Source organism: Pseudorca crassidens, chromosome 20, assembly GCF_039906515.1.
Source record: "Pseudorca crassidens isolate mPseCra1 chromosome 20, mPseCra1.hap1, whole genome shotgun sequence".
NCBI classification, from domain to species: Eukaryota; Metazoa; Chordata; class Mammalia; order Artiodactyla; family Delphinidae; genus Pseudorca; species Pseudorca crassidens.
The window spans coordinates 9966722-9993213 of record NC_090315.1 but is presented as its reverse complement, the minus strand read 5'-3'; the positions used below and the strand labels follow the sequence as shown (position 1 = coordinate 9993213).

At 54.9% G+C, this 26492-nt stretch overlaps 2 protein-coding genes across 10 annotated transcripts; both read left to right on the top strand.

The window, feature by feature from the left end:
* The first annotated feature begins 11963 nt into the window (after window positions 1-11963).
* On the top strand, window positions 11964-25809 carry CCDC9 (coiled-coil domain containing 9). Of its 9 annotated transcripts, none has more exons than XR_010939352.1 (17): window positions 11964-12065; window positions 13774-13847; window positions 14002-14106; window positions 15706-15807; window positions 15991-16254; window positions 17717-17800; window positions 17889-18062; window positions 18664-18845; window positions 19420-19527; window positions 20514-20560; window positions 20675-20807; window positions 21223-21313; window positions 21400-21859; window positions 22197-22289; window positions 23341-23390; window positions 23954-24456; window positions 25481-25809. XR_010939352.1 is itself a non-coding variant. In XM_067721065.1 (17 exons), the coding sequence occupies exons 3-17, from the start codon at window positions 13845-13847 to the stop codon at window positions 23969-23971; spliced, it is 1914 nt and encodes a 637-aa protein (XP_067577166.1). In that variant the 5' UTR covers window positions 11970-12065; window positions 13457-13511; window positions 13774-13844; the 3' UTR covers window positions 23972-24301. The 9 variants fall into 9 exon arrangements, 7 of the variants coding, with proteins under 7 accessions (XP_067577170.1, XP_067577169.1, XP_067577166.1 ...); XR_010939351.1 differs by having other exon boundaries at window positions 23954-24759; XM_067721065.1 differs by lacking the exon at window positions 25481-25809 and adding an exon at window positions 13457-13511 and having other exon boundaries at window positions 11970-12065; window positions 23954-24301.
* On the top strand, window positions 24757-25809 carry INAFM1 (InaF motif containing 1). The gene has a single exon (XM_067721072.1). It carries the CDS (start codon window positions 25029-25031, stop codon window positions 25560-25562), a length of 534 nt encoding a protein of 177 aa, XP_067577173.1. The 5' UTR covers window positions 24757-25028; the 3' UTR covers window positions 25563-25809.
* Window positions 25810-26492: the final 683 nt, after the last annotated feature.

The window sequence follows — 26492 nt, the reverse complement described above, 5'->3', positions numbered from 1 at the left end:
CTCTCTCTTCTTTTCTCTGTCTCTCCACCTCTGTCCCTCTAGAGACTTTCTCGGGCTGTCTCTCCGTCTCTCTGTCTCTGTCTCCCGCTCCTCTGCCTCAGTCTCCCCATCTTTGTGTCTTTCTGCTTCTTGGCTCTGTCTCCCTCCCTTCCCCGTCCCCTCTCTCTCCCATTCCCACAGCCAGGCTCAGAATTCACTTTTCATTCCGCGGAGACAGCCAGGGGACCATTCGCTACTTCACCCTCGCCCCTCCCCGCACGCCCAGGCTTCTGCCAGCAGGCCTCACGCAGGTCAGACTTCAGGAAGGACTTCCCGCCCTGGTTCAGCACCGGAGTTTTATCGCTAGGGCCAGGCGGAGCCCCGGAGGCCCCGTGGCTTCCGGAGGCGCCCGGGCGGGATGAGCTCACTGCAAGTTGGCTTGGATTTCATCAGCTTCCTCTGCCGGAGTTGCCCCCGCTCCTCGTCCCGCGCGGGCCGTGCGGACGAATCCGCCGGGAGCCTGCTGCCGCCCAGTGGCGAAAGGAGGAAGCGCAGGCGCCGCGTAAAAATCCCACCTCTCCAGTTCACGATGTCACCAGCTCACGAGCGCTGCAAATATGAACCCATTTCACCCTCACGACAACCCCATGAGATAGAGATTATTTTAAATCCCACTTACAACTGGGAAACTGAGGTCAGAAACTTGAGGTCGGCCGTCTGAGGTCTCATTGCTGATGAATGGAGCCCTTTGGAGGCTGGAAGGTCTGGAAGGAAGTGAGCAAGGCGGGGGGGAGGTGAAGTCCGATACAGGATTAGATCGTGGTGAGGACTTTACTTTTTACTCTGAGTCAGGTGGGAGCCACCGGAGAGTTCTGAGCAGAAGAGGGGACGTGAGCTGACCTAGTTCTTAAGCCGCCTCCTGGCGGCCAAGTGGGAAACAGGTTGTGGACAGAGAGAGCTGCGAGCCCAGGGAGGAGGAGGTTTTAATAACATAGGTTGAGGTGCTGGAGACTGGACCAGAGTGGATACTGTGGGGTCAGGTTGAACGTGGAGCCGATGGGATTGGCTGAGGCATTGGGTGCAGATGTGTGGGAAAGAGAGGAGTTTAGGGGGTTCCCGTTTTGGCCTGAGCAGCTGGAAGGATAAAAGGGTCAGGGTGATAATGATAATAATAATAATGGCGATTCTCACATTCTGTGCACCTATGTGCCAAGCTCTGTGCCAACTCACTGCTTTACACACCTGACGTCGTTAAATCCTTAGGACCATCCTGAGAGGCCAGAGCTGGAGGTGGGTGATGGAGGATTCTGAATGTACTGAGATTTTATTTTGCAAGTAGAGTCTATATGATTTGCTCAGTAACTATGTGTGGCTTTGATGGATAATAACAATAATAACCTACAAACAGAGTGTGTGTCTGGCATGTTCTCAGCGCTTTAACTATATCATCTTATTTAATCCTCACAGCCTGCCATGATTAGCAGAATTTTACACAGGGGGAAACCGAGGCAAGAAGGATTAAGTCCCTTGCCTAAGCACAATGCAATTAATAATTACAATAATTTATTATAGACGTGGTAGAATGGGCTCCAGGAGTCAGAAGGACCTCTCTGGGTTCAAATCCCGGCGGCTGGGTATGTATAGCTGATTCACTTTGTTATGGAGCGGAAACTAGCACACCATTGTGAAGCAATTATACTCCAATAAAGATTAAAAAAAAAAAAAAATCCCGGCTGGACATGTGACCTTGGACAGCTTACAGGGACTCTGGGCTTTGGTATCCCGTTTTGTAAAATGGAGATTGCAAGAGTACTGTTGGCACTGGGCTTTTTTTTTTTTTTTTTTTTTTGCGGTACGCGGGCCTCTCACTGTGGTGGCCTCTCCTGTTGTGGAGCACAGGCTCCGGACGCGCAGGCTCAGCGGCCATGGCTCACGGGCCTAGCCGCTCCGCGGCATGTGGGATCTTCCCGGACCGGGGCACGAACCCGTGTCCCCTGCATCGGCAGGCAGACTCTCAACCACTGCGCCACCAGGGAAGCCCGGCACTGGGCTTTTGTGATGAGTTCATGAAGAACAAAAGTGAACCCCAGAAGTAGAAAATGCTCTTTAAATGTTAGTACAGACTCTCTTTAAGGGCTGGGGCTACTGAGATAGGCAGGACCTGAACACAATCATGATAAAACAAATATTCAGTCAGTCACTTCAGAGGGCCTACAAGGTTTGAGTCTTGTGATGACTCCTCCAGGCAGGACCCTCTGATTGCCCCCCTGTCTCCCCAGGCTCATAGGAGCTCATCTTGTCTGCACCTCAGCCTGCACTGCTTGTGTCAGGGAATGTGTCGCCCTTTGCCTCCTATTGGGCCTGGCTGGGCCTGCCTCAGCCTCCCTTTCTCTCTTACAGGTGGGGAATGAAGCCACCATATTCCCTTTCTCCACCTGGGACATGCCTGTATTCACCTAGCTTGCCCCCATGTTTCACTCCGGTCTCTGCTGAAATGTCACCTCCTCAGAGAAGTCTTCTAGGACCACCTCTGTCCCCTCACTCTGCCTAATTTTGCTCCACAGCTCTCCTTTTATATATTCATTTGTTTAGCTACCTACTGTCTGTTTCCTTTTGTTGAAAGTGAGCTCCATGGCGGCAGGGACATGTCTCCAGCATAGCTGTACCTTCTAATCCCCATTTCGCAGAGTGAAAAACCAGACCAAGTTTCTGCAAAGCAGGTTTCATGGTTCAAGGACTATTTGTTGAATGAATGCGTCTGGGGTCTAAAGCGGCAGGGAGTGCGCTACACCGCCCCCTGGTGGCGAGTGGGAAACTCGCACCGCGAAAGTCGCCTGCACGGCTAGCAAATTTCGTACAGATCTTCAGGTAGCCCGATATTACCTATGTACTAATGCTAGAACTGAACTCCATTTCACATTAAACACAAAGTATTGTTTACGATTATTTTTTGAACTTCCAAATTTTACTTTTAAAATACTTTAAAACGTTGTTTCAGCTGAGGCATAACTTCCATACTTTTGTAAAACCCAGAAATCCCAAATGTAAAGCTGCATGTAATCACTGCTTACCTGGGCTGAGGGCGTGGGGCGGGGGGGGGGGGGGGGGGGGGGGTGGTGGTCTAAGAAACAGACATTACAAGCTCCCTAGGACCTTCCCTCAGACCCCCTGCTAGTCACTATCCCCCTGGGTAATCATTATCCTGGATGCTAACAGCAGAGATTAGTTTTGCCTTTTCTAGAACTTCATACAAATGGAACCATGCAGTATGTGCTCCTTTGTGTCTGTTTGGCATTTGTCACTCAGCCCCATGTTTGTGAGATTCATCGTGTCTTTGTGCACAGTTAGAGACCGTCGTTCATTTTCATCTTTGTATAGTTTTCCTTGGTGTGAAGACACCACAGTATGACTATCCACTCTGCTGCTGAAAGGCATTTGACTTGTTTCCAGTTTGGGGTTGGATTAGTTTGCTTAGAGCTGCCATAAGAAAGTAGCACAGGGGCTTCCCTGGTGGCGCAGTGGTTGAGAATCTGCCTGCCAATGCAGGGGACACGGGTTCGAGCCCTGGTCTGGGAAGATCCCACATGCCGCGGAGCAGCCTGCCCCGTGAGCCACAATTACTGAGCCTGCGTGTCTGGAGCCTGTGCTCTGCAACAAGAGAGGCCGCAATAGTGAGAGGCCCGCACACCACAACTAGAGAGAGCCCTCACACAGAAACGAAGAGCCAACACAGCCATAAATAAATAAATAAAAATTAAAAAAAAAAAGCAAAATTCCTTTAAAAAAAAAAAGAAAGAAAGAAAGTAGCACATACTGGATGGCCTAAACAACAGATATTTATTTTCTCATAGTTCTGGAGGCCAGAAGTCTTAGATCAAGGTATCGGTGGGGTTGGTTTCTTCTGAGACCTCTCTCATTGGCTTGTAGATGGCCACCTTCTCTCTGTGTCTTCCCATGGTCTTCCCTCTGTGTGTGTGTGTGTCCTAATCTTTTCTTATACGGACACCAGTCATCCTGGACTAGGGCCCATCCTAATGACCTCATTGTCACTTAATTACCTCTGCAAAGGGCTTATGTTTTCGTTTCTGTTTTTTTTTTTTTTCCCCGCACTGCACAGAGTGCAGGAACTTAGCTCCCTGACCAGGGATCGAACCCGCGCCCTCTGCAGTAGAAGCATGGAGTCTTAACCATTGGACCCCCAGGGAAGTTCCAAAGGGCCTATATCTAAATGAGGTCACATTCTGGGGTCCTGGGGGGGGTTAGCACTTCAACATGTATCGATACATTTTTAGGGGCCACAAACCAGTCCCGTAAGAGGGGCTATTATGGTAAATCTGCTATGAATGTTCTTATACATGGCATGTCTTTCGGGAACACGTGTATGCAACGCCATTGGGTAAATCCCTTGGCGTGGATCTGCTCGCTCATAGGTTATGTGTGTGCGCTGTGTTGTAGTAGAACTTGCCCAGCGGTACGTCACAGTGATTGGAGCATTTTACCTGCTCCACTCCAGCAGGGGTTGGGAGTTCCAGTTACTCCAAGTCCTCGTCAGCATTTGACATTGTCGGGCCTTTTAATTTGAGCCATTCTGTTGCTGGTAAATGCAAGGTATTATTTGCATAGTAAAGTAATATTTGCATGGTTTTCATATAGCCTGAACTTCCCAGGGATGCAACTACTTCTTTCAAGGGAAAATTGTACCTTGTTTTGTTCAGAAATCTGTCCAGGGTTCATGTCACCACTGCAATCCCACTTCTGCTATCAAAGTCACATCAAAAGTGTCTCACCAAAAAAAAAAAAAAAAAAAAAGTGTCTCACCACAGCATCTTGTGTCAGGCTGTTGTCCCAGCTGCTGCATCCAAGCTGAGTTTACACACACACACACACACACACACACACACACACTTAGCCGTTTCTTAAAATCTCAAATATAGAAAGGTTGTTGACAATATTCCGCTGGTGATTTTTCAAATTCTTTTATACTCAAACCCACTCATTATTAGTAGGTGAAAGCATTTGGCTATTTCTTTATGTTTTTCAGTGTAGTTGGACTAATGCATCTTTACATATGTACTGATTTAACATAAATTACTTTCCTTTAATTTCTCCTTTATATTGCAGTTAGGTTATTAAATTGATTTGAAAAAAAATGATTATGTAGGGACTTCCCTGGTGCTCCAGTGGGTAAGACTCCACGCTCCCAATACAGGGGGCCCGGGTTTGATCCCTGGTCAGGGAACTAGATCCCACATGCACGCTGCAACTAAAGATCCCATATGCTGCAGCTAAGACCAGTGCAGCCAAATAAATAAATATTTAAAAAATGATTATGTAGGTAGGACACTCTATCTATGCATCTCATTTCAGGAGAGGAAAAGGCATGTTGTGAAAATAGTGTTTGTCCTAAAAGGTGTTTGGGATCCCCTGGGGTTGGGACGTGTTGGTCTAATTGGTTTGGGAGACTGAGAAGGCTCTGTGAGAACCAGGTTGTTTTGGTTATTCAACATGTATTGAGACCTATTGTGTTCGTGGCCCTGTGCTGGACAGTGCTGGGGACACAGCAGTAACAGAGACAACTCCAGCCCTTCCCCTACACGGCTCGGAGGCCAGTGGGGGATACAGAACTGTCCCTGGACAGTGAGGACCCTGAATGGGCAGAGCTGGGATGTGGGGATCCAGAGACAGCCTAGAGGGGCATCTGACCTGGCCTGAGGTCCAGGAGGGCTTCCTGGAGGAGGTGACATTTGAGCTGAGCCTGAAAGGATGAGGAAGACTTAACCAGAGGAAGAGGCTATGAAGGGTGTTCCAAGCAGGAGGAATGACTTATGCCAAAGCCCAGGTGAGGGAGAGCGTGTTGTTTCCAAGGAACTGAAAATATCGTTCAGTGTGGCTAGTGCAGGATTTCTCAACGTCAGCTCTGTTGACATTCGGGGCTGGATGAGTCTTTGCTGTGGGGGCTGTTCTGCAGATTCCTGGCCTCAACCCAATAGATGCCAGTAGGACCCTTTCCCTAATCCACCCTAATCCAAGACAATCTCAGCTCAAGATCCTTGCTTTAACCACATTGGCAAAGACCCTCCTTTCAAACAAGGTCACAGTTTGAGGTTCTAGTTGTGACAATCAAAAATGTCTCCAGGGACTTCCCTGGTGGCACAGGGGTTAAGAATCCGCCTGTCAATGAAGGGGACATGGGTTCGAGCCCTGGTCCGGGAAGATGGCACATGCCGCGGAGCAACTACGCCTGTGTGCCACAACTACTGGGCCTGCGAGCCACAACTACTGAGCCCACGTGCCACAACTACTGAAACCCGCGCACCTAGAGCCCATGCTCCACAACAAGAGAAGACACCGCAATGAGAAGCCCACACACTGCAATGAAGAGTAGCCCCTGCTCACCACAACTAGAGAAAGCCTGCGTGCAGCAACAAAGACCCAACGCAGCCAAAATTAAATAAATAAATAAAATATAAATAAATTTTTTAAAATATTAAAAAAAATGTCTCCAGACATTGCCAAATGTCTCCTGGGGGGGCAAAATCATCCCTGTTGAGAACTAGGGGCTGAGAACGGGCAGTGTGAGGAGAGGAGAAAGGGAAAGATGTGGCTGGAAGGGTCAGCAGAGGGATGGGCATCAGCTAGTCAGGGACACTTCCTGTCTGAGGGACACTATGGAGGACTGGGCCACGTGGAGGCTGGCAAGCCCTGGGGACTGGGTTCAATTTTTTTTTTTAAGTACAATTAACTTTTTATTTATTTATTTTAAAATATTTATTTATTTGGTTGCACTGGGTCTTAGTTGTGGCAGGTAGGCTTCTTAGTTGCGGCATGTGTGTGGGATCTAGTTCCTTGACCAGCGATCAAACCTGGGCCCCCTGCATTGGGAGCACGGAGCCTCATCCACTGTGCCACCAGGGAAGTCCCTGGGTTCAAACTGTGACCCTGCCGCTGTAGTGGTAGAATTGTGGCCCCCAAGATACGTCCACCCAAAACCTCAAAATGTGACCTTATTGGGAATAAGGTCTTTGCAGATGTAGTGTAAGTAAGGATCTCGAGTTGAGATCATTCTAGATTAGGGCGGGCCCTAAATCCAGTGACAGATGTCCTTATAAGAGACAGAAAAGGAGAAGACACAGAGTCACAGAGAGGAAGCCCTGGGAAAGGCTGAGGCAGAGGCTGGAGTGATGTGTCTACAAGCCAAGGGATGTGAAGAGTTGCCAGCAGCCTCCAGAAGCTGGGAGAGAGGCAGGGCCTCCAGAAGGAACCAACCCAGCTGACACCTTGATTTCAGACTCCTGGCCTCCAGAAGTGTGAAAGAATACATTTCTGCTATTCTGAGTCACACAGTTTGTGGTCATTTGTTATTGGACATCAACCCAGCCACTTAGCAGCTGTGACACCTTGCACAGAGAAGCCTCACTGAGCGTGTTTTTTCTCTCTGTAATGTGAGTATAAACAAAGGCACTTACCTTTTAGGACTGTGATGCAAATGAAAAAAGAGTGTCCCTTTAACCAATAAATTAGCAAACATTCATGTCATGTTCAGAGGCAATCAGCTGGTATTATGTGGTCAAGGGTCTTTCAAGTAACAGTAATATAATACTGGCAGTTAAATGCACCTCCTGTGTCCCTGGCACTGTTTTAAGTGCCTCTTGCTGCTGTCAAACAACACACGTTTATTCTCCTACTGCTTTGGGAGTCAGAGGTGCAAAATCAATTTCACTGGGCCAAAATCAAGGTGGCAGCAGGACCACGCTCCCTCGGGCGGCTTGAGGGGAAGATCAGTTTACTAACTTTTTCAAACTGCTTTTTCAGGGACTTCCCTGGTGGTCCAGTGGGTAGGACTCTGTGCTCCCAATGCAGGCGGCCCGGGTTCGATCCCCTGGTCAGGGAACTAGATCCCGCATGCCATGCTGCAACTAAAGACCCGGCACAGCCTAAATAAATAAATAAATATTCAAAAACAAAAACAAACAAACAACAACCAAAATATATACATGTACACAACTGAATCACTTTGCTGTACACATGAAACTAACACAACATTGTAAATCAACTATACTTCATTTAAAAAATTAAAAAAGGACTTCCCTGGTGGCGCAGTGGTTGAGAGTCCGCCTGCCGATGCAGGGGACACGGGTTCGTGCCCCGGTCCGGGAAGATCCCACATGCCGCGGAGCGGCTGGGCCCGTGAGCCATGGCCGCCGAGCCTGGGCGTCCGGAGCCTGTGCTCCGCAACGGGAGAGGCCACAGCAGTGAAAGCCCTGCGTACCGCAAAATAAATAAATAAAAATTTAAAAAATTAAAAAAATAAAACGGGAGTGAGAATGATGAGCTGGCTGGGAGCGGCAAGGGCATCGGGGCCACTGGAGCCTGAGCTCCAGGAAGGGGTGCCATCAGTCGTAGCTTAGCTGACCTTTGGGTTCTTCTTGCTGGGACTCTGCATTCTCCTTTGTAAAGTGGAGATGATAAGGAACTCCCTGAGTTGCCCAGAGAGTTCCGGTGAAAATGCTGAGTGCCCCAAGGAGGGATTCTCAAGGCCCAGCTCACTCTTCATCACACCTTCTGATCCCCAATAGACATACTGAAAAGTGTTCAGTTTCACTTTTTAATCAGAGAGCGGCAACTCAAACTACACTTGAGACACACCCTTTGGCCGCCATATTGGCAAAGATCAAAGAATGAGAAACGCAATGTCAGCGAGGCTGCGGGGGAGCACGCACTCCTGTCCTGCCTGGGGAAGTGGAAGTGGGCACACCGTCTTTCCCGAGCTGCCACCATCAGAGGTGGCTTTCCTGCAAAATGGAGGAAGTGTAAGCTCTGGGCCCCTCATTTCCATGGCTTCGTCCAACACCCTGGGAGGTGCCCTTGCAATCTTGCACTCTTTTTTTTTGGGCTGCGTCAGCCGTGGCTTACAGAATCTTAGTTCCCCGACCAGGGATCGAACCAAGGCCCAGCAGTGAAAGCGCCAAGCCCTAACCACTGGACCGCCAGCAAATTCCCTACTCTTTTTCTTCAAGAGGGTTTCCAACTTGGTATAAACTTCAGGCTCTACGTATCCTCTGTTCTTTTTTTTTTTTTTTGCGGTACGCGGGCCTCTCACTGTTGTGGCCTCTCCCGTCGCGGAGCACAGGCTCCAGACGCGCAGGCTCGGCGGCCATGGCTCACGGGCCCAGCCGCTCCGTGGCATGTGGGATCTTCCTGGACCGGGGCACGAACCCATGTCCCCTGCATCGGCAGGCGGACTCTCAACCAGTGCGCCACCAGGGAAGCCCCCTTTTTTTTTTTTAATTTATTTTTGGCCGCGTTGGGTCTTCGTTGCTGCGCGCAGGCCTTCTCTAGTTGCAGCGAGCGGGGGCTACTCTTCGTTGCGGTGTGTGGGCTTCTCACTGTGGTGGCTTCTCTTGTTGTAGAGCACGGGCTCTAGAGCGCAGGGGCTTCAGTAGTTGCAGCACGTGGGCTCAGTAATTGCGGCACGTGGGCTCAGTAGATATGGCACACAGGCTTAGTTGCTCCGAGGCATGTGAAATCTTCCCGGACCAGGGATTGAAACCGTGTCCCCGGATTCTTAACCACTGCGCCACCAGGGAAGTCTCCTGGCTTCAGAGTGTTAATCATGACATTGTGAGTCCTTTTTTTTTTTTTAAAGTCCATATGATTTAAATTTATTTATTTATTTATTTATTTACTTATGGCTGTGTTGGTTCTTCGTTTCTGTGTGAGGGCTTTCTCTAGTTGTGGCAAGCGGGGGCCACTCTTCATCGCAGTGCGCGGGCCTCTCACTATCACGGCCTCTCTTGTTGCGGAGCACAGGCTCCAGACGTGCAGGCTCAGTAATTGTGGCTCACGGGCCCAGTTGCTCCACAGCATGTGGGATCTTCCCAGACCAGGGCTCGAACCCGTGTCCCCTGCATTGGCAGGCAGATTCTCAACCACTGCGCCACTAGGGAAGCCCCTTTAGTCCTTTTCGAGCAAGGTCACAGACCATATACTTGTAAAGATATGTGCCTATAGAAATTCAATGTGAGGACTTCCCTGGTGGTCCAGTGGTTAAGACTCCATGCTCCCAATGCAGGGGGCCCAAGTTCAATCCCTGGTCAGGGAACTATATCTCGCATGCCACAACTAAGAGCCTGCATGCCATAACTAAAGATCCTACACGTGGCAATGAAGATCCTGCATGCTGCAACTAAGACCCAGTGCAACTAACTAATTAACTAACTAAATAAATATTTTTTAGAAAAAGAAATTCAATACGGCATTGTTGGCAACCTCCCCAATCGGAAACAACTCGAAGGTCCACGAGACCAGTTGGGCCAAATTATGGCTCATCTCTGGGATAGAACATCACATGGCAGTTTAAAAGGTGGCCAACGTCCATTGTTAAGTTCAAGGTATAGAATTTCAGTGCAGTGCACATACTTTTTGTTTATAAAGAAGGAGGAAAATAGTAGTAATAAAGATTCACTCAGGGAATTCACTGGTGGTCCAGTGGTTAGGGCTCTGTGTTCTCACTGCCAAGGGCCTGGGCTCGATCCCTGGTCAGGGAACTAAAATCCCACAAGCCACACAGTGCGGCCAAAAAAAAAAGTTTCACTAAACAAATAGGTTTTGAGAGCTTCTTATGTATAAGGTACAGTTGGAGGCACTGGGGACATAAAACAGACAATATAGTGGAGGAGACTGTGAACAAGAGAAGTGAGTGAAACATGGTAGTTTAGAGGGTAAACAGTAACATGGGGGAATAAAATTGGAAGAGGAAAGGATGAGAGATTTCGAAATTGTCAAATGGGTGGTTTCAAGGAAGGCCCTGAAGTGGAAGTGACATTTGAATAAAGAGCTGAAGCAAGGGTGTCCTGAATTTGGCAGGTATTTGGGGAATTTTATATTTATTTATTTATTTATTTATTTTTGTGGCCGCACCACATGGCTTGTGGGATCTTAGTTCCCTGACCAGGGATTGAACCTGGGCCCCAGCAGTGAAAGTGCCAAGTCCTAACCACTGGACTGCCAGGGAATTCCTGGGGAATTTTAAGAGAATTAAGTTGTATGTGTAGAGAAGGTCTCTGAAAGGCTGTTAACCGTAACCACATAAGGGGCAAGGTACTCCCCCTTTTCATGCTTTAAATCACAAAATAAAATTATCAGCAACCTCAGGGAATCTGGTCTGCCCACTTATAAGTGTCATCACCTCCTGTAAGGGTGTTCCATAACATTTAGCATCACTTATAAAAACAGGTTAATTATGTCTAAGTTTTGATTAATGCACGTAACCCTCTGGACTCTGTAGCCAAATTCAGCAGGTCCTTCTCTGAGCGTCTTTCAGTTCCTAGAATGCACCAAGCTCACTCACCACAGGGCCTTTGCACCGGCTGTGTGCCCTCTGCCTGGACAGCCACCCCCTCTCACCCTCAGCCTCTCCCCAGTCCTTGTTGCAAGACATCGCCCACATTTCTGTTTTCTGTTATTTCACGTGTACTTGTGCCTTCCCTCACGAGGACAGGGATAGGGTCTGCCTTTTCATCACCTTAACACGCTTCACCCCCCCACCCCCCAGCACACAGCCTGTCACTCAACTCTGATTTAGAGGATGAAGAAACGATTCTTTCCGTTGAAAATTTTAAGCTCCCACAACTAACTGTAAGGTTTCATTGGCAGGAGGGTGGGGCATCCCCCATCCACCCCCAGCACAAGCTGGCAGGTCAGGCTTCCAGGAGTCATTGCCCAGTGCCTGGCATCTATTTATTGGAACCAGAAAAGAGGAGAAGCAGATAGAGGCCAGAGAGAGAGGATGGTGTCTTCTCTCCGTGGAAGAAGGTAATTCAGGCATAAAGCAGTAACACAAGCTTCCAGAACACCTTTGAACACTCTTGCGGACCGGCTCAACCCACTCCCTCCTTCACCCGGGGGGCGGGGGGGGGGCGCGGCGCCTTTAAGGCTCCCGGAAACGGCCGGCAAGACCGGAAGTGACCCGCTTTAGTGCACCTCTTCACGTGGTGCGGGGGGGAAGTGACGCGCGCGGCCCGGGAGCTGCGGACGCGGAGGCCGACGGAGCCGGAGTCACGGACGCCGCGGGGTCTCCGGGACAGGTGACCGGGGGAGGGGGCCGGGAGCGCGCCCGGAGAGGGCGGGGCCTGACGCCCCACGTACAGGGAGCGGGTGCGGGCACGGGCGGGGTAGCGAGCAGCCCGCGGGGGCGGGGTCAGAGTACTCTGCGGGGGGCGGGGACTGGACGCCCACATGGGAAGCTGGAGGAGTACTGGAGGGGCGGGACGTCGGTGGGTGGGCAGGGCCGGGGTGGGCCGGGCTGAGGGCGAGTCCGGAGTGTGGGTGGGCAGCTGGGGGCGGGGCCGAAAAGTAGTGCTTGGGCTGGGAGCGGGGCCAAGTGTTACCCGGAGAGCTAGGGGCGGGGCCGGGACTCTGGCCGAAAACTCTGGGGGCGGGGCCAGAAAGTTTTGCCTGCCCTGGAAGTGGGTTCTTGAAGTCAGGGGCGGATCCAGGGGCTGACCCAGGGGCTGACCCGAGGGTGAGGGCGGGGCCAAAAAAGATGCCGGGGAGCTGGGGACGGGGCCAGAGTGCTGGCAGAGAATGCTGGGGGTGGAGCCAGAAAGTTTTGCGGGAGCCCGGGGCGCGGCCAGAGTGTGGTGAAGAAGCCGTTGATCCAGAACGTAGGGGTACCGGGGGGCGGGGTCAGATTTTGACTCGACTAGGCGGGGGCGGAGCCAGGGGCGTGACCAGAAGGTTGAAAGGGCGAATTGGAGGCGGGGCCAGGGTGTGGCTGGCGAGCCGGGGGCGGGGCCGGTGTAATAACGCGAGAAGGAGGAGGCGGGTTTAGGCTGTTGCCTGGGGATCTAGAGGGCGGGGCCAGAGGATTGGCTGGGAAAGTCGGAAGCCGGGGGTGGGGGGATTAATGACGCGAGCATGTGGGCGGGGCCATAGGTTTGGCGGGAAAGGCGGGGCCAGAAAGTTTGCCCTGGCCCGGGGCGGGCCTGTGGCGTTCCTACCGGGTGGAGACTGAAGCTTTTACCTAGAAAGCCGCGGGCGGGCGGAGAAGTTTTGTCCGCGCTAGGGCGGGTACAGTTTCCCCTGGGACGTCAAGCCAGACCCAGGAAGTCTCTCCAGTGGGTACCGGGCCTGTTGGCGGAATCTTTGTGGGAGTGCGGGAAGGCAGCGGCACCTTTCTTAGGATGCTGCGGGTGGAGCTAGAACATTCCTGAGTGTAGGGGCAGCAAATAGGAGTGGGGTTCGAACTGTATTGACTGTGGGGTTATAAGACGTTTGTGAAACTCCTGGGAAAGAGGCATATGTAGACTGCTCACGGGGATGTGGGCGGCGCCGGAATGGGCACAGGGGGTTGGGCCTAGAACTTTCTTGTGCAGGATGGGGCAGGGGCCCTACCTAAGCTCTCCTGGGATAGAGGCCCGGGTTTAAACTCCCAGCACAGAGGTGTGGAGACTGACATAGAATTTCCGTTTTGAAGGGAGCAGTATGGGATGTTTTCCTAAGTGGTGGGGCGGGACCAGAACTTTTCCAAGGTGGGTGTGATTACATTGTTTTTATGGGAAATGGGTCGGTCCAAAACGTTTCGGAGAGGACTGAGTCTAAACATTTCCAGGTAAGGGGCGGGCTAGCACTTCAAGAAGAAGGTGTGGGAGTGAGGGCTAACGTTACCTTGGAGTGCAGGTGTTTGTGTGCCCGCGTGCAGTGTGTGCGTTAGAGGAGGACCCGTCATGGGAGAGGAGGAGACAGATTGGGTAGAGTCATTGGCCTTAGTCTTTCTGTTCCCTCTGACCTCAGGAACCCCGAGTGCTGTGTCCAGATTCTGCAGGGAAGGTTTGCTGGGACCCTGGTCCCATCCTGCCAGTGGAATGGTGAGAAGGAAAGTGGGGTCTCTGGGATCTGAGCTTTGGGGCAGGGGCCTTGGGAGGAGGGGACCCAGGTTCCTGACTCTCAGACACCAGATTGAATGGCACTGGGGTGGGTGTAGGTTTTCCTCACTGTCTCTGAACTGTCTACCCCTCTCAGTCGGCCACACTGGATCTGAAATCGAAGGAGGAGAAGGATGCTGAGCTAGATAAGAGGATCGAGGCTCTTCGGCGGAAGAATGAGGCCCTCATCCGGCGCTACCAGGTGCCCTAGCCCCGCCCTGGGAGACCCCATCCCCTCTCCTCCCCGCAGTGAGTTTCCGTCACCTCTCCCTTCCTTAAAACCTTTTCATGAGTTTTCATCACTCTCGGGATAAAAGCCAAAGGCCTTAGCCTGGGATCCCTTCTTTCATTCCATCATTCATTCATTCATTTGTTCACAAGTATTCTCCAGTGTCTTCACTGCACCAGGCCCACTGCTGAGTGGTGCTGGGGAAGCAGCAGTGATGGAGATGGCCCTGGTCCCCGGGCCTCACAGGCCAGTAGGGATCCAGCTGTGGCTTCAGTCAGTGATGACAGAGTGGGCAAGGCTGGGATGGAGGAGTTCAGGGTTCTGTGGGAGCCCAGAGGGGGCTCTTCACCCAGCCCGGGGGATACTAAGGGGGCTTCCTGGAGGAGGGGATTCTGAGACCTAAAAGGTGAGTAGACAATTAGTCAGTCGAAAAGGAAAGCATAACACGTTTTGCACAGAGGGAACAGTTTGCGCAAAAACTTGGAGCTTGAAGTGGGAGGGTCAGTTGGGGGATATTGACCTGGAGTGATCAGCTGGGGCCAGGCCATGCAGGGCCCAGAACACCAGCAGGCTAAGAGTTTGGACTTTTTCCTAAGGACACTGCGGAGCCCTGGAGGGCTCTGAGGGGGAGTGGGGCCAGGTCAGAATGCCTTTTTAGAAAGACCCCTCTGGCTGCTGTGTGGTGGTGGGTGGGAGGAGGGGAGACAAGGAGGAAGCTGGGGCAGGGACTTCAGTGGGGGATGTGGAGAAGAGGTGCCCGGCCTGGAACAGGGCTTTTGGGAGGGACTCAGTGACTGACAGGCCGTGGTGGAATTAGAGAGGAGAGAGGGTCCAGGACGAGGCCCAGGTCCCTGTCACAGGTGACAGAGTAGGTGGTGGGGCTGTCCCTGAGATGGGATGAGGAGTGGGTTTCACTTATTCATTCTTCATGCGTTCGTTCATTTAAAACAAAAACAAAAACATACTGAGCCTCTGTTGTGTGCCAGGCAGTGTTCTAGGCTCAGGGTATACATCAGTGAACAAAACAGGCAGACGATTAGCAAAATACACATAACGCGGGGTAGTGATGGGGGAGGGGGAGGGGTGAGAGAATGGCAGGGGAGCTGGTCAGGGAAGGCCTTCCTGAGAAGAGGACTTTTGAGCGGAGACCTGAAGGAGGTGAGGGACTGGAGGATCTCTGGGGGAAGAGTGTTCCTGTGGGAGGGAACAGCGGGTGAAAAAGGCCCTGAGGCAGGTTTGAGCCTGGTAGGTTCCAGGAACAGTGAGGAAGTCAGAGTGAGGGGAGAGAGCGGGAGGTGAGTTCATGGTGGTAACGAGACCAGACTCTGTAGGGCCCTGTTGGCTGTGGGGAGGCCTTTGGCTCTGACTCAGAGAAGGGCACACAGGAGGGTTCTGAGCAGGGGAACAGCCTGGTGGAGTTTGAGGGAAGATGCTGAAGTGACCAGCTTTCTTGTCTAGAGCTCCAGAGAGAGGTCTGGGCTGGGGCAGACTTGGGAGAAGTTCAGGGGGCTGTGGGAATCCAGCTGGTACAGAGGACCCCTGACACTCCCTATCTCTGTTGTTTGCTCCTAGGAGATTGAGGAGGACCGTAAAAAAGCTGAACTCGAGGGAGTAGCGGTGACAGCTCCCCGGAAGGGCCGCTCAGTGGAGAAGGAGAATGTGGCAATGGAAATGGTGAGCTCCACGCCGGGGTGGGGACTCGTGAGTACAGGGTGGGGGGGAGGGTTGAGAACTAAAGGCCTTCCCAGCTGCCCCAGACCTGTGGGAGCCTTGATCCTGGCAGCTGCCCTCTGGGCCTGGGATGTCCCCGTCTCCCTGCCCCAGTGACTGTACTTTCCCCCCCTCCCCCCTTTCCAGGAGAAGAACCTGGGTCCCTCCCGGAGGTCTCCTGGGACCCCTCGGCCCCCAGGGGCCAGCAAGGGAGGCCGGATCCCCCCTCAGCATGGAGGCCGGGCAGGCATGGGCCGGGCAGGCATGGGCCGGGCATCCCGCAGCTGGGAAGACAGTCCCGGGGAGCAGCCTCGAGGAGGAGCTGGGGGCCGCGGCCGGAGGGGTCGGGCCAGGGGGTCCCCTCATCTCTCTGGAACTGGAGATGCCTCAGCTGCCGACCGCAAATCCAAGGTAGGAGCCGAGCAGGGGCTGGAGTCCTCTGGAGAGGCTCCACATTGTCCTGTTTCTCTTTCTGTTCCTGCTTTCAAACTGATTGTCTCCTTCATCCATCTTTCTCTGCTTCTTTTTCGGCCCCTCTCTTCAGCTCTTTTTCATCTCTTCCCTCCCTCCCTCCCTCCCTCCCTCCCTCCGTCCCTCCTTCCCTCCTCCAGGCCAGTGCTTGTAGGTACTCTCCCTGTCTCTTTCTATCTCTCCTGTTTTGCTCTCTGTCTGCTGTGTGCTTGCCCACCCGCCTTTCCTTGCCCGTCTCTTTTTTCTCTTTCTGGTGCTGTCTGGTGGGCTCTGTCCAGTAGCACATGCGCGCACGCTTTCTCTTGCATGTGTGTGTACGCACGTGCTCTCTCTGTGTCACTCCCCGGATTTGTTGGTGGGAAACAGTGATGTTCTTACTGTAACTGCTCCCAGTGCCCCACCACGCAGGTTAGCAGAATGGGAGGCTGTCTGGCATGGTGGCTGAGGGGTCAGCCTTCTTCTGTTAGTTCCCTGTCATTGGGCAGCTCACTTCCCCTCTGAGAGCTTCCTGGTTCTCACTCTTAAACGGGAATGAAAATCAGGTTTAAAGGTTATTGTAAGCATCATGTGACATCAGACATTGAAACCCTCAGAGTAAGTGCTCAGTGAGTGTTATTTAAGGATGGTTATTATTTGTAGGTGCTAAGCTGTTGTAACTGAAAGACCCCAAAACGCCATGGCTTCAGTCAGATGGAAGTTCATTTCTCTCTTGTATGCTGAGTCCTGGAAATGCCACGTGCTCATCTCAAATTCTGTTACCTTGGAAGGAGAGGAGAATGGATTGTGGGGGTCACCTGGCCATGTGCCGAGTTATTACTGTGGCATTGTTACCGTGCCAGCCATAGTGTGCTGGGGTTCCCACCCCTCTCCCAGGTTCAGAGTTTTGCTAGAAAGATTCACAGCTAAGATTTATTACAGGGAAAGAATACAAAATAAAATCAGCAAAGGGAAAGAAGGGCCCATGGGCTGAAGTCTGGAGGATGCCAGGTGCCAGCTTCCAAGAGTCTTCGCCCAGTGGAGCCACATGGGCTGCACTTCATTCTTCCGGCATTGACAATACGTGTCAGAGGTCATCGACTGGGGACTCATTAGGGACCTAGTGCCCAGGCTTTTTATCCGGGGCTGGTCATATAGGTGCCCTCTGCCTAGTACACGCACAAATTCCAGACCCCAAACGGAAAGCAGGCGGTCAGCACACGCTGTATTTGCACAGACAATCGAGGTACGTTGAGCCCCTTTATCGGTTGACCGGGGACACACTGAGAGCCAATGCCCAGCTGCCAGCCAGGGGCTGCCATGCAGCAGGCCTAAGAAGAGAGCCTCAGAAGGTGACGGACGCTCGGGTTGAGTGGTTCTTTCTGACACCCTGTGTCTCTCTTTGTCCCCTCCCTCCCCCAACAAGGAGTGGGAGGAGCGGCGCAAGCAGAACATTGAGAAGATGAATGAAGAGATGGAGAAGATTGCAGAGTACGAGCGCAACCAGCGGGTCAGTGCCTCGGGCGCCTCCTGGCGGTGGGGCGGAGCCGCCGGGCCCCGGGAGCCCGCCAACACCCCCCACCTCCGTGTACCCGCAGGAAGGCGTGCTGGAGCCCAACCCAGTGCGGAACTTCCTGGACGACCCCCGGCGACGCAGCGGGCCCCTGGAGGAGCCTGAGCGGGACCGTCGGGAAGGCAGCCGCCGGCACGGGCGCAACTGGGGGGGCCCCGACTTCGAGCGGGTGCGTTGCGGCCTCGAGCAGGAGCGGCAGGTGCGTGCCGGCAGCCGGGGCTCCCGGGGCCACGACATTCCTTCCGGCAGCCAGTCTCTGGGTTCAGGGGTGGAGTGTGTGTGAAGGCCGGATGCGGCGCAGGGGACACAGAGTAGGGAGAGGCAGCAGCCCTGCACTCAGGCTTCGCCCCCCCCCCCGCCCCCCGCCCAGTGATTGTCGGTTCTTGAGCCAGCACCACACTGTTTTCCTTCCGAAGCTTTCTGGTGTGTTTTGGCGATGTTCTCTCATTACTAACGTTAGTGATATTTACTGGGCCTCTGCCGGGGCCAGGCACTGTTTTGGGTGCTGGGACTAAATCAGTGACCATGTAATAAGATGTCAGGTAATGGCAAGTGTAGAGAAGAAAACTCCAGCCCAGCCGGGTCAGGGGACAGAGGAGAGAGGGATGCTACTAAGAGACAGAGACCTGGGATGGCCTCTCTGAGAAGGTGCCACATGGGCAGATGTGGCTTTGATCTTCTCCACGTGTGACCTTGAGCCGGTGGCTCTACCCCCTCCCCCCAGCTTAGAGGGCCTGGGGGAGGGGGTGTGGCGGGGGAGGGTTGTAGCTGGGTCCTGACTGCCTGTCTGCTGGGGGCAGGGCCGCCGGGCCGGCCTGGGTGGCGCTGGGGACATGACGCTCTCCATGACGGGCCGAGAGCGGTCCGAGTACCTGCGCTGGAAGCAGGAGCGGGAGAAGATCGACCAGGAGCGGCTGCAGCGGCACCGCAAGCCCACCGGCCAGTGGCGGAGGGAGTGGGATGCTGAGAAGACTGATGGCATGTGAGTCTCCACCCTGCCTCTTCTGTTTGGCTTCTCGACCTCGGCCCTGACTTCTGACTCCTTTGCCTGTCTCTGGTTTCTCACCCTGTGTATCAGTTAGCAGTTGCTAGGTGATGCTGCGTAACCACCACCAAATCTCAGGGACACATGAAAGCATTTCTTTCTCACGTGTTCACAGGTCTCCTGGGTTGGGCTGATCCAGGCTGGACTTGAAGCTGTGGGTCTACCTGGGTGTGCCTTCCCTTCAGGCTCCCTGGGGACGTGCTGGCCGTGGCACTGGCAGATGTGCAGGAGGGAGAGTGGACACGCTTCCCTATTCTGATAGCCAGCAGACCCTGCATTGCTGTGGCAGGAACTTAAACTCTGCCCACTCTAGTGGGTGGTACTGCAGTGGCTACATGGCCAAGGGCACAGATGTGAATTCTCACACAGGGAGGGCATGAAGAGTTACTTATAGTGATTACACCTCTGCATCCTCCCTTCATCCCTCTAACCTGTTCCCCACCAACCCAAACTCCTTATCCCGGTGGCATTATTATCCTCAGGTCTGACTCTGTCCCCTTTTGGGTCCCAGGAAACATCCCGTTAGTCAAACTGAAAGCACAGGCATCATCCACAGGAGCACTGACTTCCACAGCGAAGACAGAGAGGTTCTGGAAGAGCCGCCAACGGCAGTCTTAAGGTCAACAGCTGTAGTTTTTACATCATCCTGTATCCTCTGCCGTGGCGCTGGCTGAAGAAAGAGGATCTTGTCTGTGTGCCTGGCGGTCAGAGCATTTATTTTTGGATTGTGAGCTAAGCCTGTGCCAGCATGAGAAATGTTTTGCACAGATACGGTAGCTGATCTTTCTAAGGTGTAGACAGGTGGGGCTTTTGGGGAGATGTTCTCAGGCTTAAGACTGAGAAAGTAATTGTTTTCCTCTTATGTCCTCAGAGCAGCCAGCAGCAAGTCTCACTACTGCACATGTGCAATGATTTCATGAGCAAACGTTTATTGAGTCCCTCCTATGTGTCTTGGAAGGTTCTAGGTGATGGGGATATAGCCGTGAGGAAAATGCTTCTGTCTTCATGGAATTTAGAGTCCAGTGGGAAAGATGGGCAATGAATAGAGCTCATGTCAGATGCTGAAGATTAATGAAGCAGAGCGTGGAGAGGGTTGGAGGCTGCTGTTCTGGACTTAAATAATATATGTAATAATATGTGATTAGGAAGTTTAGGAAAGCCTCCAGACTGAGGGCTGAAGGAGGTTAGGGGGTGAGTCGCTAAGAGATCTGAGGAAGAGCAAAGGCCCTGAGGCAGGAGCTCCATGTGGTAGGAGAACTTGCTTAGCTGGGGAGGTGAGAGAGTGACAGGAAATGAGGCCGGACAGGGAGCTGGGGATCATGTACTTTCCAAATTTTTGTTCACGGGCGGGCAGGCTGTCAAATACTGAATTTTTTTCTTCTGTATTTGTCACTATGATGTCAAATTTGCCCCTTGCCTTACACCTGGTCCTGTCCTCCTTTTAGTCAGTGACATTCCTCACCTCTGCCTGCTTCTGGTTGACCACCTTGCCGTCTGTGATCTTGATTTCTGACCCTGGCCCCCATCTCTCCCCCTAATCTCTTCCCACCTTCCTGTTCGCCCTGTGCCCCCAGCTGCCTGCTCACCCCCTTTCTCTTTCCCCAGGTTCAAGGATGGCCCAGCCATGGCCCTGGAACCATCCCACCGCTATGGTGAGTGGGAGTCCTTGGCGGGGTGAGGCAGCTGGCTGGGCCGGGGCCAGGGGAGGGGTGGGCGTGGTTTGTGCCATGCCCTCCACCCCCAACTTCCCCTGGGTTCTGTTGCAGATGACCAGGCCTGGGCCCGGCCTCCCAAGCCCCCCACTTTCAGGGAATTCCTGTCCCAGCACAAAACTGAGGTCAGCCGTAGAAAGAGGAAGAGCGGCCGACCTCAGGCCAAGGCAGCCCCCCGTGCCTACAGGTGGGGGCACCCCTTCCCCTTGCATGTGCACCAGCGGGGCTGTGTGGCTCTACCCCTGGCCATTCTCTGGCTTGTGTGTGGGAGGGTGTGTCTATCTGTCCTGTCTTGGCCCTGCCTGCCTCGGGCACTCTGTGGGTCAGGAACTTGGTTTTGGGGATGTTGGGGCCTGGCTCTCCACTTTGCCCTCATCTGTCCTCTCCTCCCCTCCCATCCGAGTCCTCTTCTGCCACTTGGCCCTCCTCCATCTGTCTGTCCCTGACGGACACGCCCACCATTTCCTCCTCCTGGGTGCTCCAGCGTGCCAGCTCCCCCCACCCAGCTGAATGTTGCAGCTCTGTCTCTGGGGGGGGCGCTGGGGGTGGGGAGCCCTTCCTCTTTCCACCTGGGCTTCACCCCATTCCTCTGTTCCCTCCAGTGACCACGATGACCGCTGGGAGACGCAGGAGGCAGTGTCCGCAGCCCCTGAGCCCACACAGCCCTCTACCCCTGAGGAGGCGCCCATGCAGGTAGGGTGGCGTGTCATCTCTGGCAGGTGGTGTGAGAATGCCCAGGGCCCACACCCTCTCCCCGACCTGCCTTGTGTTTCTCACAGCCGCCCGAGAGCCCGGCCCCTACCCATCAGCCTCCTGAGGACGAGGATGAGGGTGAGGAGGGCGAGGGCCAGGAGGGCGAGGGTGACGACGGGGAGGCCGAGGAGTGGGAAGACATGAGTGAGGATGCGGAGGAGGAAGAGGTCGAGGAAGAAGAAGAGGCTGAGGAGGAGGGAGAAGAACCAGCCCGGGACCACCGGCCCCACGAGCCTGAGCCCAGCGGGAGCCCCAGCGGGAGCCCCAGCGGAAGCCCCAGCGGGAGCCCCAGCGGGAGCCCCAGCGGGGAACGTGGCGACGAAGAGCCCGCCAGGCCGGAGGAGCCCCTGCCACTCCCCCAGGCCTCTGCCACGCCTTCCAGCCCCTTCTCGCCCACCGGGGGCCACCAGCCTGTGTCCGACTGGGGTGAAGAGATGGAGCTGAATTCTCCCCGGACCGCCCATCCGGCTGACGCCCTCTCTCCGGGTGAGGCCTGGCCTTTCGGAAATGCATGAAGCTGGCTGCTTGTGTGTGTGCTTGAGGGGTACATGGGGGACCCTCAGGCTCAGCCCCAGGACCCCGTGTGTCCCACCGCCCTGGTGGCTAGGGAGGATGGGCCATGCCTGCCTCTGGAATGCCCACCCCCAGATCCTGCCCTTCTGCGAGCTATTCAGAGTGTCCTCCCCAATAAAGAGTTCACTTTCTCCAATGACCCTCCCCACGTGTGTCCTTGAACCCCCCTCTCACTCCCCAAGGGCCTTCTGTCTTGGGTGGGGGGATACTTGGAGGGGAAGGGGCTTGACTGGGCCTCCTCCTCCTCCAGGAGGTGACCAGCCAGCCCCTGCCTCCTTGAAGAGTGGGCCCAGCCTCCCAAGAACCCAGAAAGCTGAAGAGGAGGGGTCTGAGACAGCTCCAGGTGGGGGAGCGGCTGTGCGGTGGCCTTCTTCCTTCCGCTTCCTCTTGGGTTGAGGGGAAGAGGGTTTGGGGGGAGTAGAACGGGGTGGAGTGGGTCTCCACCATGGGTGTGGGGAGCAGCTGGACGGGGGTGGGATTACGCTGCTGGGAAAGGTGGGCGTGAAGGGGGTGGGGCTAAAGGAAGGACTTCCCCCGGGTCGAGCCGCTAGGAACTGAGTGTGTATGGGGTTTGCGGGTGAGAAGGTGGAGCCAGGATGGGATTAGGATTTAGAGGCCCATCCCAGGGGTTCTGGAAAGTAATCTAAAAATAAGGGGGTGGGCTAGGTTCAGGGGGAGGAGCTAAGGGCAGGATTAGAAATTTAAGTAGGTCATAAATAAGAATGGGGAGGGGCAGAGTAATAGATTTAGCTGTGGGCGGGATTAGAGTTTTGAGGTGTAAATTAGTAAATTGGGGTAAATTAGAATAGAAATAGGTAAGATAGTGGGGTAAAAAAATTGGGGTAAAATAGAATGTTGGGGCCAGCGGACCTGGAGCCAGAGGCCAACCCTGTCTCCACCTCCAGCAGGTGGAAGCCAGATTGTGAACCACGGACCTCCCCCAGGAGTGGGATTAGGATTTCGAGGCAGAGCCAAGGAAGGTCTGGTTAGGACTCAGGAGGTGGGCAAGGGAAGTGAAGGGTAGGTCCTGTAGGGCAGGCGTGATAGAGGTTGGCTTAGGCCCGTGGTGGGGTGGGCCCGCGATCCGAGAGGACGGAGTTTATGGTGGTGGCTGAGGCCGGGGTGCCCAAGCGCTTTGCCTTTGGGTCACGTGACTGCGATCTCGTTATATCAGATTATGTATTCGATTGTAAACAGGGTACTGCTGGGGTGGGTGTTGCTGCGTGGGTCCACTCCGAGGATTAAAGGAGTCTGAGACTCGTAAACCGCTTAACGCGGGGTGGGCGGCAGCCAGGCTCAGTGGGGCAGAGGGGCGGGGCTAGAGCGTCCCGGGTCCGGCGGTAGGGGTGCAGGGGTTACTGCTGCCCTCCAGTGACCACCCCTTCTCTTTCCAGAGGCGGACCCTGAGGGCCAGGAGACGGCGGAGATCACCGACTTCCAGAGGGTGCGTTTCTGCAAAGTGGTGGCGGCCGCTTCGCCACCGGGGGCCGCCCGCTGACCGCGCCCGCTGACAGTGCCCTCTGCGCTCTGCACTAACCTCCTGCCGCCTCGCTCCTCTGTCCTCTGCTTCCGCCACACTCCAGTCAGGAGAGGGTTAAATGTAAGGGGGGAGGAGCCAGGGATAGTGAACCGGGTTGGGCCAGGGCAGTAGTCCCGTCTCACAAATGGGGCGCGCTGTGGCACCGGGGTGGCTGAGACGTCCCCGAGTTACCGCCTTATGGAGGCCATGGGGGTCTAGGTGCCAGTTCCCGGGCCGTTTTCCGCTTCCAGGAGCTTACATCTGGGGCATGGCGAATAGCCGGTGACTCCTGAAGGACTTGATTTTCTCGGCCGCCAGCCCGGTCCCTATTAAACGCAGTGCTTCCGCTAACCTTTGAACTGTGTTGCTGGCGGGGGCAGGCTGGGTTGCTGAGCTTGGCGGGCTTTTTCGTGGCGGAAGAGGCGGGAGGAAGGGGGTCTTTCTTCCTCCACCCCCCCTGATACGTCTTCCCTCCCCCCCTCCCACAGGCCTCCCCGAATTCCTGAAGACGCTGCTGGGAGGGGACTGAAGCTTCCCCGCCTTGATGGGGAGGGGGAGGCAGGAGGGGCTTAGTCTGGATCTCCGGGCTCTGCTCTCTCGTCCCCGGAGCCCACTCTGGACCCCATGGTTTTAGAGAGGGAGAAATTGAGGGTGGTGGGGGAGGAGATGGGGAGGGGGCGTGATTGGTGTGTGGGGCGGATCTGGAGCTTCGGGTTGTGAGCTTAGACCTCAGGACACAAAGTATGGAGAAGGAGGCACGTCCCGTGAGGGGGCGTGGTTAGGGTGACTGGGTGGGGCCAGAATTCTGGTGTATGGAGTTAAACCATGGGACGGAGGATGTTAGGATGTGGGATGGAACCACGAGAGCAGGTTTAGATGGGAATCCGTTATGCCGGTGTGGGGCGCAGCCAGCGGCGGAGGGCGTGGTTTAGAATGGGGTGCGCAAACTAGTGGAGAAAGGAGGTGGAGCCTGGACCGAAGATGGGTGAGGGTAAGGGGAGAAGAGAGTGGGATCGAAAGTTGGAGTAGAGTTTAGCTTGGAGAAACGCAAGTTACAACTGGGGCGGGACTGCGGCTAAGGAAGGGCGGGACTTAAAAGGCCTGAGCTTGGCAAGGGAGTGGTGGAGCTAGATGCCTGGAAGGAGTCCGAGTTCCGAAAGGGGACGGGGTTAGGGCGCAGGGAGGAAGACAGAAAAGGGAGAGCGGAGCTAAGCGCCGGTACAGGTATAACATCTGCCTGGCCAGCCTGGCGGGTGTCGGCTGAGCCGAGACTTAACGTTTGATAAAAATCGAGGTATTGCGTGCTTGGGGCGGGCCCAGAGCCAGGTGGGGGCGGGGTCAGACGCTGTGATTAAGCCTTAGGTTGATGATGGTTGGCCGGAGGCTGAGGAGGGGGCGGGCTTACGACGCGGAGGAAGCCCGCCCGCGCGGGGGCGTGACCACGCCGGCGGGGGCGGGGTTGGACGAGGGAGTGTTAGAGCGCGAAGGCGGTCCTCCGGAGGGGGCGGGCCCAAGGGGCGGGTCCTGTGTGGGCTGTGGCGCTGGGCCGAGTGGGCTGCGGGGATGCGGGGCACGAGCTGCGTGGGTGGCGGCGGCGAGAGCCCGGGTGGCGCGGGGCTGAGCGAAGGCCCGCGGGGCCGCTGGCTGCGCCTGGCTCCTGTCTGCGCCTACTTTCTCTGCGTGTCGTTGGCTGCCGTGCTGCTCGCTGTCTATTACGGTCTCATCTGGGTTCCCACGCGGCCCCCTGCGGCCCCAGCCGGCCCGCCGCCCAGCGCGCAGTCCTCTCCCTGCGGCGCCCGCGCGGGTGCTCTACCTGCCTCGGTGCCCGCTGCTGCGTCGGTCTCTTGTCTCCTGGGAGCCCCTGGCGGGCCGCGACCCCACCTCGAGCTGCCGCACAGCCGCCGCCGCCGCCGCCGCCACAGCGACCCCAGCCGCCGCCCGAGCCGCCAGACGCCGGGGGAGACGCCGGAGGCCGCGGGGGGCGAGGACCCGGGTAACCCTCCTTTTCACCCAAGATGGACCGCCGGCCCTCGAGAGCCCGGCGCCCCCGCCGCGGATGCGCCGTTCCCGGATTGGGGTCTGGCTCCCTCTTCATGACATCGTGTAGCGTCTCCGGAGCCGTCATCCTGAAGAATGGGGGGCGAAGAGGGTCTGGCTCTGGGCCTCGCCCCTCGCAGCTTCTCCGCCGTCAGGCCGGTCCTCCACCATCTGGCCGACCGCAAACTGATCTTTGCCTCCTGACCCTCCCTCTTTAGGATTCTGAGTACAGAGTCTTCAGCCCGCCCCCCTTCTCCCTGAATCTCCGTATCCATCTTCCACCTGCAATAAACTCAGCCCCAGCTGCCTCGTGCTGTGTTTGTCGTGTTGTCTACAGAGGTGCCGCCCCTCTCAAGTTTGTGAGGGCAAGTCCTTCCTGGCATCTGATCTTCGTTTCTCTACCTAGGTGGGCTGTGTGGGTTCTCCCCTTCCCTCGGGGGGCCCTTTTCTTCTTCCATTGGTATCATGTATTTTCTGGGTTGGGGTGAGGAGAAGAGGCTTGTCGGCAACAGGGTAGTTGAAGGTCAGGCAGTGTGAAGGACTTTGCAGTTTTTTGCATGCTTGGGGCAGAAGTCAAGTTCCTCTGGAGGGGAGCAAAGGGTCCGGCCTCCTGTTACAGCACAGGAGATGAGAGATGGGATGATATCAGCAAGAGCTGGGTTTCTGGGAGCTGTGATTCGTATAATTATAATGTCGGGGACAGAGGCTAAGTCACTTGGAGATGTAAGGGTGCTGCTGGGAGAGAATGAGGCCTTCTTCCTGGAATCTGAGAGATGAGCATGGACGGGTGGTGGTAGAGCTTCTCTGCCCCTCTGGAAATCACAGAGGAAGTTATCAAAGCACGCTGCTGCCTTTGAAGATTAGTACAACCTCTCTGGTCTGCAATGCTGCTTGCAAACCAAGGTAGAGAAACTCCAGTCCTGCTAAAAGAGTCAGAGGTGGTCGAGTCCATTTTCCCATCCCGACTACTAAGGCCTAGCTCTGGGCAGG